Below are 15,089 nucleotides of genomic sequence, written 5' to 3' on the forward strand. Positions count from 1 at the left end.
CACAAATATGCTGAACATTTCACTCTTTGCTTGCGGAATACATTAATTTGACATTGGTGGAGGGGCTTGACTTTTGCAGACAGAAATATGGATCCCTAATGGCAACTCTTGTTAGAACCTCACGCTAACGGTCACAAACTATAGCCAGCATGAGAAAGGGACAGTCCTGGGAGCTGTTCGACCCCTACTCTCTATAAAACAAAGACACAACTTAGTACACTTCTAGAGTGCTACATGTAGAAAAGAAATCAGTCTGAAGTTGACATTGCTGCTGGATCTAATAGGCAGAAGTCTTTTATTTCTCTTTGTGCTTCTCAGATAGGGTTGGTTGCCCTAAGAATGTCTGTCTGAAAAACTCCACAGTGAATTCACAAGCCTGATATCAGCAGTGAAGCAGTGCAAATCCAATGATACTTTTAAAACATTCAACAGTTCAGTGTACATGAGTCACAAATCAAATGATTTCATGTATCATTTTTAGTCTAGTGCTCTATGAGCAGTTGAAACACTACTGCTAGAATCCTCTGCCAAAAATAATGTAACACAGGACAGACATTACCCAATTTGGGCAGTTGCACAGATCAATTCAACAGCAGTAAAAACAAAGGCAAATACAGTAGTGTAATATCTTTTCGCATATTAAGATGAGTAGTTCTACAGCTAATAGCTAGATCTACAAAACATTATTAAGCATGAAAAAAGCACATCAATTAATATTTGGAAATAGTTCATGTCAATAGATTAAATCATCCATATATTTCTAGGATCTACATGATCAAAAGATGAGAAGATACTGCATCAACTGTGTGACCTTTTCACTGGCAAACTGCATGAAGAAACAGTTATGGCAAGATAAGGGAGGCAGCAGTTGATGATGGGTACTAGCTGAAAAAAACCTAGAGCAGGCAAAGAAACAAAAATCCAGAAGAGTGGTAAATGCATGACAAAACAGTACTGACCAAGAGGCCACGTAGATACATGAACAAGATCAAAAAGACAGCAGCCCCTTCAAGCCAGTTAGGCTAAGGGACATCACTCTTTAACCAAAATTGGCAGAAACTTCAGCACATAACTTTAAAGCATGCTATCTTTCAAGCAACATAGATTACTTATATCTTCTGTATTTCACATGTAAACTCACTTCTTGATTTTGAAGTAATACACTATTGCAAATAGTGGAATAATAACAAGAGGCAGGCCCACACACAGACCTACAATAAGACCGACGTTTAGCGAGTCTTTAGCCTCCTCCTTTGGCACTAAAAAACAGAACAAGGGGAGAAATGTCAATTGACAATATCTTTTACCTGTTGAAGTTAATACTTCTTATGCTGGACTGTTTGGAAATCGTATCCAGATATTTTTAAATTATATTACCTTGTAACATGTTTGCACTATATGTAATTATTGTTGGGTAGTGAAAACTCCATGAAATTTGGCACTCTTGATGGAAAATTAAATCAATTGTTTGGGCTAATTTTGGACATGTTTATCCTAGAGCTCTTCAATTCACTGTTTTCAGCAGTAGATGACTGACCTTTTCAAATGATTGTCTAACAGAAGCTTGAAATATAGGGTTACCTTCCAATACTATTAGCAACAAGTATGACTTTCTTTAAATGATGATTCACTTTGAGAGTGACCTAATCAATAACCAAAATTTATGAGCAGAGATTTACTGTTAATGATCTTTTGTCAACATCTATTACTATTATTGTTTTCAAAAGCATAATGTTTTTCTGGTGACAGAGAGCAACTGACCCATTAAACTGACAAATGACCTCCATGCACAACTGTGATAGTGTAGCTACTTAAAATGAAATGTTTTAATTGATGAGCTTCAATGTTTATATCACAAGTGGATGTTGCTGGAGAAGAGTCTTCATATCGCCAGTATGGTCAATGTCTGACCATAAGAGTTTTCTGCTAAAACATCGTCTCCATCATATTTTTCTTGAAGATATTCTAAATTTAAAGTACAGTATTTTCCCCGTTTTCAATGAATTTCATAAGCACACATTCCATTATTGTAAAGTCTACAGAAAATTACATTTCTAAATATCCAAACAGAGAAGTTAGCTTCAGTACTGTTTACCCATGCACAAGTTGGGGGTCAACTCATAAAAAGTGATGAGCAAACAGGATAGGCTAATAAGGTTAGATACAATATATACAAATATTAAAAGGTCAAGCTACAATATATATCTCACATATATAACAGCAGTAATCATTAAAGCTAATGGGGGAAAAAAAGCATCAACAGCAGTAACAGTTACTACAAATGGTAAACACCTAAGCATATTGTTTGTAGAAAGAAAATGGAATCTCCCCCAATTCAGCTGTGATGGACTCAAGATTCAAATTCTTTACTGGCAGGGCACTGACCCATACGACTGCATTCCTGAGCTTCCCACACCAGGGTAAATACGAATGTGAAAATATTATAGTCTAAGCAATGTAACAGGTGATATGTCAGATTAAACACAAGTTGTGAAGTGAAAAGTGTACCCTTGAATGCACAAGCGTAATTACATCAACTCTTATACACACCTACATACATATATTAGCTCTTACACGCACATACATAATTGCATCAACTATATACAGATTTATTTATATTACATCAACTCGATAAGTTTTTTCCTGTTTCATTGTTTGGATATAAGATGCATTTTTCTCTTCTGTATCAGAAAACCATAAATACAGTTGTGACTTTTATGATCAGCAGCCATACTGTTCTGAACAGTTTACAGCATATGAGGATACGGCATATTGAATAGGTGGGAAAATGCTCAAAATCCATAGGATATGTTAGTATTATTATAAATTATAAATAAAAGATTTGGCAAAACATACAAATTTCATCAGATCATCATATTTTTCTTGAAGTATGTGCTATGAATGAACACAATTTTTTATCACCTTTATATTGAGCTGTAATGTACTAACACTATAACTGCAAGATACAAACAGCAGATGTGTTAAGAGTTGATTGAAAACATCGGACAAACCAAGACTTTAGTTTTACCTAAGAGTTGTTGTATATGTGCAGCACCCTGGTAGTTTGTTACCAGTTAAGATACTTTTCATGTATTCTTACTTTTTTGTAGATTTGTAGATGCAAACCTATAGATATCATTATGTCAAGTTACTCCCAGATAGTTGTAGCCTCTTCAATGTCCTCCCCAAAACCGCTTTTAGACCTCCCTATTTGAGTAACCTACAACCTCTCCCCTTTTGCCTGCTCGGCTAATTTTCAATCAGACAAAACATTGCAGACAAGGTTGCCTACTTTAGTTTCAGATTATTCCTTGTTGCTTCTTTGAGGAGCATAGGGCAGCAACAGCACCTCGCCAGCGGACCCGGTTTTGGGCAGCCCCCTTCAGTTGGGTCCATGTGGTTCAGATCTCCTTTGCCTCATTTTCCACTGTTCTTTTCCAACTCTCCTCTTCCTCTGAGGGTTCCAGTCAAGTGCCTGCTAGGCACTGGTGGCAGCTGCTTTGTGCAGGGTGTGTCCTATCCATCCCCATTTGCACTTTGTGATGTCTTGGCTAGTGGCATTCTGGTTGGTTCTTTTCCACAGGCTGCTGTTAGAGATCTTTTCAGTCCATCTTATTCCCAGAATATGGTGTAGGCATCGGTTGGTAAAGGTCTGGAGCTTGTTGTTGATGGTATTTGTCACTCTGCAGGTTTCAGAACCATACAGTAGGACTGCCTTCACATTGGTGTTGAAGATGTGGGTCTTACTGCTGAAGGATAATGCTAGGGAGTTCCAGATGGGGCGTAGGCTGTTGAAAGTATGCCTTGGCATTGTTGATGCAGATTTTGATGTCATCATCCGCTCCACCTTCCTTGCTGAAAATGCTCCCCAGATACGTGAAGCCAATGTTGCCTAACCCACTGCATAATCTGGGTATTTGGAGTTTCTCGGCCAGGCAGCGAAAGAATGGCAGTGGGGGAAGGGGTCAAAAGTACATGCATCCACTTGAATTAGCACACACAAGCAAGTGCACACGGTCATTGCATGCACACACACATATCCCATGATTTGCTTTGTGGTGACCTGAGCTAGGGCATTGGACTGGACCAGATGGAAAACTTGACCAGTGTCAATGGTCTAGAAAGTTGGATGGGGAGGGGAATAAGTATTCAGAGGCTTTAGTCTCACTCATTCAGATTCATTCACTTAAGCAAGTTTGGATTTATAATCAGTAAGGTTGCTGAGTGTCTCTTAACCTGATTTTATGATTTCTGTAAACCTAGGAAAAGCCATACCTGTTACCCCCATACCACCCACTATTTAAGGAAATTAACTCCCCGTTTTTCCTGCAACTAAAAAGTCCATCTAATGTTGTGTTTTATTACAGGACAAGCTCAACCAGGCATAACCATGAATGGGTGTCATGATGGTTACACACAAACAAAACGAAACAAAAGAATGAGTGATCAACAAATTGTGCAGAAGCAGTGAAAAGATGTTCAGGTGAAAAATACTGCGGTCTTGCAAATTATTGAAACTAGAAGCAAATAGTAAAAAGCTCACTAGCTTTTTGCACTACGTAAAGAGATTATCAGATTTAAGAAACTTACCATTGGCACTGCAAATAGCAAACCTTAATCCAGCATGATTTTATTCTGTCACATTCTCTCTCTCTCATACAAACACAGACACACACATGTGCACACTTCTGGGACTGAATTCATACTGTTTAGTGCCACTTTAAAATGTTTAGATTTATTTAAATTCAAAGATACATGTTTATTGTTGATTGCATCATTCAAAAAGCTAGATATGATTATGGATGCATCAGTCGTAAAATTAGCAATCTTTTTTAGTACCTTAGATAGCTGTGAAGGAGAAGATATCAAACTAACGGAGGTCTATCTCTGTGAAAAAAAGAGGAAACGTTTTCATGCACATAATTTACATAATGTAAAAAATACACAGTTGGGGTCAACAAAATAAATGGCACAATGCATATAAAATACAGCAGAGGTCAGTTTAACAGAGCAATGTATGGACATCTATGAACATTAAAATTAATGCTTTAGTTAAGATGTGGACTGACACACTTGCCACTACAAAAACTATACACATAAACATATACACACACACTTACCACAACAAACACTACTATACATATATACACATACATGTACAAAAAGTTCCTCGTGCTATTCAGGTATGTATGTGCATAGGTATACAAATCCACAGACATACCTACTTGAACTACACAATCTGCACACAGTTAAGGAGATGCATTCACTGTCCTATTTTGACCAATGCCCCATTTCACAGTTCATCTGGAATTCATAAAAGCGCTAATAGACTGTTGTAGGAACTCTCAGGTCGCATATTCTTGTCTGGATAAATCTGTACTTGACCAAGCACACTTCTGACATTTGGTCTTTATAGTGATTGCTCTAGCCTTTACTCATCATGATTTACTGTAGTTCTATCTTTTCCATGAATACCTACAAGATAGTAAGATGTGTGTATTCTAGGTAGGTCTTCATATTCTTCGTTTAGATGCTTTGTGCACCTGTCTTGTGACTACGTGTTCTAGAATGAGCAGAGCTCATGGCAGACTATTATGTAGTTGATGAGACCAGCTGTATACACCCTGTTGGTGCGCGTCTTGCTGTGACTACTGATAGATGGGAGGTCAGCAAACCAGTAAGTCATTCATGTTTAAATCTTTAATTTTCTTCCTTTTTGGTCACAAACTCAATGATTGTATTCTCAGGAATCTGGCAGACTGGTGTAGGTCATAGGCACTTGATAAGAATGTATTTTCAGATCCTGTAACTGATGGGTACCTCTTAAAAGGTAGGAATATGTGGCTTAGGTATGTCCTACCTGAAGTCTTCAGAGAACAATCTCCTCCCACTGACCAGCATGACCAAAATGGCACAGTCAGAAAGACAGGAAAATGATGTGTGTAACTTATCCTAACCCAAAACCTCAACTTACAGTGGGTTAGTAACCACAAAGAAACCAAATGATTGGCAGGCCAACTTATCAGCTTGAAAGGGCAAACTGAGTTAAAATAATTAAGAAGTTCTGTTCCAGAGATATGACTCAAAGTAGCAAGATGGCATGAAGTTCCCCACAGCTGTGCGTTGAGATAACATCTTACACTGCATCATTGTACTCTCTGTAGACTTCTTCCCACCACCTTATTCCTCCCCGTTTGTACTCATGAAGAGGTAAAGGTTAGTGTGGCATGGGTGGTCCTCTATACGAAAATGTTTGTGCTACTAGGATGGGCAGCAAGAGGTAGGAGTGGATCACTTCCATCCAACTCTATCCTTAAGAAACTTGCACATCAAACAGCACTACTGACCAATCAGTCTGCAGCTGGCATCTAAGCCAACCTCTACCACACTAGTATTAAACCTAGGGTCCTGTCTTATATTATGTGAAAGAGCATGCAAATGTCAAGTTGTGTACTTGTATTATGGCTTTCAAAGAACTAATGGCATATGTATAAAAAGTCCTCCGACACATGAATGACACCAGTTTTTCAAGAAAAGTGATTTTAGTAGTACGCTATTTGTAAGCTCAAGATCAAATTACCTGCTGTTTGGCTACCTGGGATCTCTTGAGTTGCGTTATCAAATGGATCTGTAAGATATAAGAAAAGAAGGATATACTTAATATATGGCCTAGGTATGTCCTACCTGAAGTTTTCACAGAACAATCTCCTCCCACAGAGCAACATGACCAAGATGGCACAGTCAGAAAGACAAGAAAAGGATGGTGTGTAACTTATCCTAACCCAAAACCTCAACTTACAGTGGGTTAGTAACCACAAAGAAACCAAATGATTGGCAGGCCAACTTATCAGCTTGAAAGGGCAAACTGAGTTAAAAATAATTAAGAAGTTCTGTTCCAGAGATATGACTCAAAGCTAGCAAGATGGCATGAAGTTCCCCACAGCTGCGTGTAGAGACAACATCTTACACAGCATCATTGTACTCTCTGTAGACTTCTTCCCACCACCTTATTCCTCCCCGTTTATACCCATGAAGAGGTAAAGGTTAGTGTGGCATGGGTGGTCCTCTATACTAAAAGACAGAACTGCTTGTGCTACTAGGATGGGCAGCAGGAGGTAGGAGTGGATCACTTCCATCCCCCTCTATACTTTGATAACCCTAACCCTAACCCTTGCACATTAATCAGCACTACTGACCAATCAGCCTGCAGCTGGCATCTAAGCCAACCGCTACCACACTAGTATTAAACCTAGGACCCTGTCTTATGTCATGTGAAAGAGCATGCAAATGTCAAGTTGTGTACTTGTATTATGGCTTTCAAGAACTAATGGCATATGTATAAAAAGTCCTCCGACACATGAATAACACCAGTTTTCAAGAAAAGTGATTTTAGTAGTATGCTATTTGTGAACTCAAGATCAAATTACCTGTTGTTTGGTTACCTGGGATCTCTTGAGTTGCATTATCAAATGGATCTGTAAGATATAAGAAAAGAAGGATATACTTAAGATAATCTCAAACCAAAGGGCAAGCAGAGAGGAGCAGTACACATGGGAAAAAAAACAGTTTACACAATCATTTGTGTCAAGAATTTGTTTAGTTTCTATAAATTTATTTTTTCCAAATTATGTGGCACAGAACAAATTTGGCATTAAGAAATTTGGCTATTGTCTTCTGCAGCTGTGCGCAGTTCTCATTTGATTTCCTTGGGTGTCATATCATTTTTTTGCAGATACTTTATAACTGTTTTGTCAAATTTTAGATTTGTAAGACTACACTTCACCTTTGTATGGGTCTAACACAAATTAAAAAAGAAGTCTGTATTATCTTTTCCTAATTTTATAAGAAATGGTAGTGTGTTACCACAATAAAAATATTCAGCTAAGGCTTTTCTTTCTCAGAGAGGCTGTGAACTTTTTGATTGACCCTTTTACATGTCCTTATAACAATGTCAATAATATGAACAACATGAGGGTCACTGTACAGAAGACCTAAAGTAATTAAGAAACAAAAATAAATAAATATATTCCAATGTTCAGCAGATTACTCAAAATGTTCAAGGTCAGTCTTCTAGATATTAATATAAAATGTTATTAATAATATAATTAATCTTCAGCATAAAACAGAAAAAGCAATAAAAAAGTAAAAACATTCTTGCAAAGGCCTTTTATGCGATTCAGCAAATTTTGGGTTTCCTATATTTTTTTTAAATGAAAAATCCTGACTCCTCTGCTCCTTGAACTTTTTCATGGAATCAGTGCACTTTACAAATATCATAAACACAACATATCAAGTATGTTTGTATTCTATTTTCCATTTAATTAACACTACAAGAAACAGCTCAAGAGATATGATGCAGGCCATGATAAACATATTTTTTATACTACCAAATCAAACTGAGATGACCATTCTCACTCACCTCTCAGCTTGATTTCACAAGGTGTATCGCTCTCGTCAGACTGAATCCTCTGACAAATGTATGATCCAAGGTTTTCGGAACTGACATTTTTAATGACTAGAACTACACTGTTTGTTATTGGAGTATAATAGTCATATCCACGCAGGGGGATACAAAAGTGCTTTGTCCCCTGCCACTGACAAGTTAAGACATTCTCTGAAAATACAATAACATAGAAATTTTTTGATTTGTCCTAAAAAATTAATTTTCAAAATCAGATATAGCTTATTATATTTACAGCACAGATATTGTAAACCTTTTTTGTTATACACAAATCTGATCAAAAAGGAAGATAATACCATGTAATAGAGGCCAACTGTTTCCAAAGGGAGTACCACCCTTTTACAACTGAAAAAAGGTTAGTTTAGATCTAAGTCATTAGAAATGTGTTTTACCATTTTTGCATTTTCATAAAGCCAAATTACTTTTAATTAAAAATCTGATATTATATTTCTTATCCCTCACAAAGAATGCCTAAAAATGAAGCTGTGGTATAAAGTTCTGAGGGTCTAACAACATAAACATTCTTGAATTTTTTTAAAAACTGATGACATTTAACTATAAGCTCTATGTACCAAATGCCATGACACTGTTTTAACTGTTCTTGCAGCACTGGAAATAGAAAAATTATGCTTATTTCTAATTTATATTGCAATATCATTTAGCTGTAACATGTAAGTTATTTGTTTACATTCTGCTAATATCAAGCTTTTGTTGTAGTCCAAAGTTATTTATTGTTTCAGCCAAATGTTTTCTTTGTTTTATTTTAACAAATTACAAATAACTTTCACTAGAAAAGCACAAGTATATGTGCATTTAAACTTGCCTGAAGTATTATCTACTACAAGGTATACTTCCATGCCAAAGTTCAAGACATTTCCATAAAGCAATAGCCAAGATCCCAAAAAGCTCAAATTAAAAATGACCTAAACAGTAAGATGAACTTGAAGTTGGGCAAAGCGCAATATTTCTATCTCTGTCACATGAACTAAATATGACATAGGAAAATTATAGAGGTAAAAATGACTGATCCATTGCAATCATAAGTTTTTATTTATGTGCTGTTGCTGGTCTTATATGCCAAAGCATCAACTATTTCCATCTGATGTAGAAAAAAATACATTTATAAAATAAAGTCATACTTCGTTGATCACTTGAATTTATTCTCCGTATCAAGCTAATGCGAAAGCTGTCTTGTAGAGGCTTGTTTCCAAAGTTGCATGTTATGTTAACATGCGTTAGTAAGTCTACTTCCCCAGGGCAATCTGTAACCACAGCTGCAAAAAACACAAAAGCATTAACAAACCTTAACAAAAATGAAAGTTCTTCCTTATTTTTCTAAGCATGGTTTTTCTTTCTCCTAATATTAAAAGTTCAACTAGTTAAACTCAGTGCGCAATTGTCTTAAAATGACCATGTTTCATTATGAGCTTCTAATTTTCTTTTATTCAAAATTTTAAAAATGGAAGCCTCATGATCCCTTATCAGGCAAAATATGTACCCCAAATCTGCCTTTTCTGTGTTGAGTTTAAGATGCTCATAGATAAATATTTCAGCTCATCCCCTTGACCTGTACCTCTTACCCAAAAGAAGTTTCCTTAGGCAGTTGGTATAGAATGGATATGTTATTAGTCCATGTCTCACTTGAGAATGATTACTAAAAGAGAACTGGTAGGAAATTTTATATTTTTGCAGTATCAAATTCTGTTTATGCTGGCCATTACTGCTGTCACTGTTGCAATCCTGATGTAGATTTGATAATAATAACATGTGATTTATAGCAAATGATCACACTCATGAAGGAGAATGCTCTCACAAGGAGATATTGACAGCATATGAAGGAGAAAAGGGGAAGCAGCCATGCAGACAAATAATAAAAGAAAACATGGAGGAATCAATGAACACACAGTAAGGATGTAGAATTGTAGATGGTTATAAATCTGAAGAGAATGACGAGAAGGTGGACTAGTCAATGGACTATAATCACGGGAAAAGATGGACACTGTAAGGATTGGCAGACCGATAACCCAGGTCTATACCACCCTACAAAGACAATGTGGAAAAATACTACAGTCCACTGGACAAAATTATTAGACAATACCACAGAAAGACAATCTGAACAATCAGTAAAAGAGCTTCAAAGATCAGCCTAGATGAGAAGGAACAGTAAGAAAAATTTGGTCTTGGAAAACCAACAACAAAAGGTCAAAGACTCATCACAGTCAATGCTCTGCATCCCCATAAGGAACTAAGGATGACAATATGGCACTCTAAAGATGGAGGCATAATTAAACTGACTACATTCTGATACCATTTCAAATCCAGCATAAACAGGGCTAAAACAAATATACTCAGATGAATATACTGTGCACCTATCTACATCAGACTGCACACCACTGATCTTGCTGCTGTTCATTTTCCTCCATCCTTACTACCTCCCCCGGAATTTCCTCAGCTGTTTTACATGCTTGTGTATATACATCCACGTGCCAATGCAAAGACCGGCGCTCACCCAGTGGCGTAGGAACCAGGGGGGCAGCGGGGCGGCCAAACCCCCCCCCCCCCAAGGAAAATACAGGGGCGGCAGGAATATCCTTTTGCCCCCCCCCCCCAATATTTGAGACGTAATTCCTCACAAAGAGCAAAGAACAGAAGAAAGGTAGGGGAACGTAGAGAGGAGACGGTCATCACCGTCACAAAAGCGGGCCCTGAGGCAAGTGGAGGCTCTAACACCTCTGACGATCAGATCGGGGACAGTCCGTTGGTCTTGTTTGCCATGCTAATTGCAGGCTGTGTTGAAGCCTGAGCGAAGAAAGCAGCCGGACAGTACATCGGTACATCGAGTGTGGTCTCCCTCCCCCCTCCCCATAATGCGACGCCTTTTCTTTGGCGGTTTTCGTTTGACCAACATAAAACATCCCCCACCCACTCGCTGTCACCCTAAAATTATCTGCTATCGCTTACAACCAAGGGGGCCGCACTGGCCATCGGGAACACAAAGCCAGTAACGAATTAGTTGCATACCAATACCCCAGTCTTGCCAATCAGACAGGAACCCTTACACTTTGTGAAAAGCTAGCGAAGCACGAGGACTTCCATCTTACTGGACACCAACGGTTTAGTGCGAATTGTCGGCTTTGACTTCACCTAAGGAGGTCAAAGACTCTGAGTCCCTATATTGGTAGTTTTCTTTAGAGACAGAGAGACTGGTATTATTGCTATCTACGACTCAGGGGGAAGTGCATAAGTAACATTTCTAAAACTACACAAGGACACTCTTTTATCATCAACGACTGTGGCTGGTACTCAACATAAGTAATCTGTGTTATACTGTTTGGTTTGTATATATGTGTCCGTGTTTCGGTAGATGGCCATAGAACGTGTCGCATCTCTGGCTCAGCACCGTCGGGTAGCGGAGCGAGGAAGGGGATGGCCCTGAACCCAGACAAAACGACAGTTCAGTCAATCGTATTGTAGCAGTGACCACATCTTGCTTTGAGACTGAAGTTTATAATAAAATGCTACTGAAACAAACCATATTATCTGAGCCTTCCAGAAGAGATGAGATACCCAATGATTGCAGTGATCTTCAAGGCTCAAGCAGGAGGGATTTTGCTGCTTGAATCTATTGTGATCTAATCCTTTTTGTTAAATGAATCTAAAAGGTGCTACATCAACACATGATGAGGTGCTAGCAAAAGAGGATTAGTAGCACCCCAAGGTCATAAATGATATTCTACATCGCTGAGACTAACACAGGCCTGAACACAGAAAAAGCAGCCCAGAAGCAGCAACCGAGAACAAAATCATGAACAGCAAGGATAAAAGACAGAAGAGGAAATGGTAAAAGATAGCGACAAATATGGCCTGCCAAATCCTCGACACTCCTCAAGACAGGTCAACATCTTAGGTATTAAATATAGTAAAAGGGACCTCACAGAATGCATGCCACCAAAGGATAATATCCTATAATGGATAAAATAAATACTAAAATATAAAATAAGCCAAACATAATCTCTAATATTCTTGCACACACACCTCTAAACTTGATCCTGTAAAGCAGCGGTTCTCAACCTGTGGGTCGCGACCCCCTGGGGGGTCGCGACGTGCCTACAAGGGGGTCGCGAAGGTGGTCATTTTTTAAAAAAAGTTTCTTATACTGGTATTAGTGGAATTAGTTTACATTGTGTAACCGAGTGGTGCGGGGCTCAAACTCCAAATCTCTTCTTCCTATTCAAGTACACTGTCTCGGCATGCAGTGACTTCTCACTTCCAAAACTCAAAACACAATCCCCCTCTCAACAATTAAGCCTCCAATCTCCCTCCTCTCGCCTTTTGCCCTCTTTCTCCCCCAATCTCTCATCGCTGACTCCCCTATATTACACCACCATATTACAAACAACTGACAAGATGAATGCTTTCGTCCGAAAAATTTCGTTGTGGACGCAAAAGATACGCCAAGAAAATATTTTTGATATGTTTCCGTGCTTGTGTAAGTGCAAGGCTGACAACTTGAATCTTGATCAGGTGAAGAATGTAATTATTGCCCATCTAAACGGACTGCAAGAAAGGTTTCAGCATTATTTCGCTGAAATTGATGTGACTAAATACGATTGGATTCGTAATCCATTTCTGGCTGATCCTAGCACAAGCGGGTTGTCCACGCAAGAAGAAGAGCAGCTCATCGACCTTTCGAGTGACCAATCCCTGAAAATGGTCTTCCAAACAACACCAGTGACAACATTCTGGATTAGCATCAACGGTGAATATCCTCTCCTTTCTGAGAAAGCAATGAAAGTTCTGCTGCCATTTTCAACTTCGTATATGTGTGAGCAAGGATTTTCAGCATTGCAGCACTGAAGTCGAAATACAGAAATCGTGTGGACGCAGAGGCTGAGCTGCGAATAGCAGTGGGTACGAACATCGCACACAGGTTCGCTTCTCTATGCAACAGCAAGCAGGCTCAACCTTCTCATTAATCAAAGTGAGTGTCCAATAAAATAATATTTATTAGCTTTAGTAAAATTTCATTAACAATTATACTTCTTGCAGATACGAACTTTGCTCTTCCGTTGTTGAATTGCATTGATTTCCTCGACGCGGCGTTCGAGGTTAGCTAAAGCTGCCCCCCCCCCCCCCCCGCTCTTCCACCGACCTAGCCGGCTAAGGGGGGTCGCGGACGTACCGGTGTTCGTCAGGGGGGTCGCCACATGTAAAAGGTTGAGAACCGCTGCTGTAAAGGATCAGACAAATGATATGGATGCACAGCATTCACACACCATTAATAGGAAAATGCATTACCTGCTCCAGATGAGTATATCCATATGTCCAAAAGCAGAATTATATAAAATGTTCTTCTTCTCTACAGATAGAAAACCCTTATCATTTAAATATTTAATGTCACATACCATGTATGTCAGTAAAACAGTTCTGTTACCATGCATCTAAAAATATGCATAATTGACATTATTTAGGAATTTTTGAAAATCAGCCGTCACATACATCTACCTGAAAAAGTTGTAAATCTTTATCTCATTCATGTTCACTTGATATGGAGCAAATAACATGAAAAACTATACCTAAATAATACAGCATGTGAAAAGGAAAGTAGCTATACAAATAAAATTTATGTTATTAACTGGAGATTTTGACACAAATAGAAACACCTCTCAATAAAGTCAGTGATTTTCATGATCTAAATTTTTATTTCTTTTATTTTTTAGAAAGCTGACTTTCCTGTTTACCTATTTCTTATCTAAATAAAAAGTGATAACACTTTTTTAATGAGGTAGGCATTACAACTTTCAATATTAAAAAATACCTCTTTATGAATATTCTGTTTGAATATTCTGAGTGTTGTACTGGAAATCTGCAGAAAGAAAGGAAATATAACACTTCAGCGCACCGAAGAACTGATAAAAGAGATTAATAAACAATTAGTAATAAAACACTACCATATTTTGATAATTATATATTTTGCATCTACATACCCTTGCTGCTCGTAGCCAGACAGCAGTCTAACAATGGTTAAACAGGGTTTCCCATTACAAAGAAATAATAATAATAAGCCATAAATCACGTAAAGCCAATTTTATATGGGACTCTGGAATTTAGTTTACATTGGAGATCTGGGATTGTCAATTGTGTAAAGTGTTACTAGATGACAGTGGCATCAGCAGTCGTTGTATTTCAACCAAAAATAACCATTATGACGTACATGGTGCTTATCAGTCATTTTCAAAGCTGATAATAGACGATGGAGATAAATATATCACAACTATAACATCACGGATCTTTTTTAACGTCTTCATACTAGCTTCCTCCGGAAGTACGAGAGTGACCTACCTTTACATGGAGCCTGAACCACTCTCTGCCCGAACTATCTTGGAGTAAGCAGACGTCTTCATGTGGGAAATGGTATCATAAATGTGACTATTAAACATCGCTAAATGTCAACAACTTCTTCGTGAATCTGTCTTTCCACGTTTGGTCGTTTGCACCAAAACGAAATCTACCAGACAGTTCAGAAACACTGTTCTTTTCTTCTACGTGGTTGACATTACATTGATGTTTTTAATGAAAAAGAATTTGATTTGAACATGACAGATGTTGTGCATGACATTGAACTGAC

The 15,089-nt window shown here is 38.0% G+C and overlaps 1 protein-coding gene across 7 annotated transcripts in view; it reads right to left on the reverse strand.

Moving 5' to 3' along the window:
- Positions 1–14,798, reverse strand: part of LOC112569021 — a 67,189-nt gene extending 52,391 nt beyond the window's left edge. For 2 of the 7 annotated variants that reach the window (XM_025246662.1, XM_025246663.1), the window contains exons 1-8: positions 14,676–14,798; positions 14,280–14,327; positions 13,760–13,820; positions 9,601–9,735; positions 8,420–8,614; positions 7,428–7,475; positions 6,581–6,628; positions 1,142–1,259 (exon numbers count right to left, since the gene is read on the reverse strand). In XM_025246662.1, coding sequence (XP_025102447.1) covers positions 1,142–1,259; positions 6,581–6,628; positions 7,428–7,475; positions 8,420–8,614; positions 9,601–9,735; positions 13,760–13,820; positions 14,280–14,327; positions 14,676–14,693 — 671 coding nt within the window. In that variant the 5' untranslated portion in view covers positions 14,694–14,798. Of the gene's footprint in view, positions 1–1,141; positions 1,260–4,839; positions 4,888–6,580; positions 6,629–7,427; positions 7,476–8,419; positions 8,615–9,600; positions 9,736–13,759; positions 13,821–14,279; positions 14,328–14,675 lie in introns of all 7 variants that reach the window. The other 5 variants (XM_025246664.1, XM_025246665.1, XR_003100274.1 and 2 more) reach the window with 4 other exon arrangements.
- Between the last annotated feature and the right edge of the window lie 291 nt (positions 14,799–15,089).

This window comes from Pomacea canaliculata, linkage group LG7 (assembly GCF_003073045.1).
Source record: "Pomacea canaliculata isolate SZHN2017 linkage group LG7, ASM307304v1, whole genome shotgun sequence".
NCBI lineage: Eukaryota > Metazoa > Mollusca > Gastropoda > Architaenioglossa > Ampullariidae > Pomacea > Pomacea canaliculata.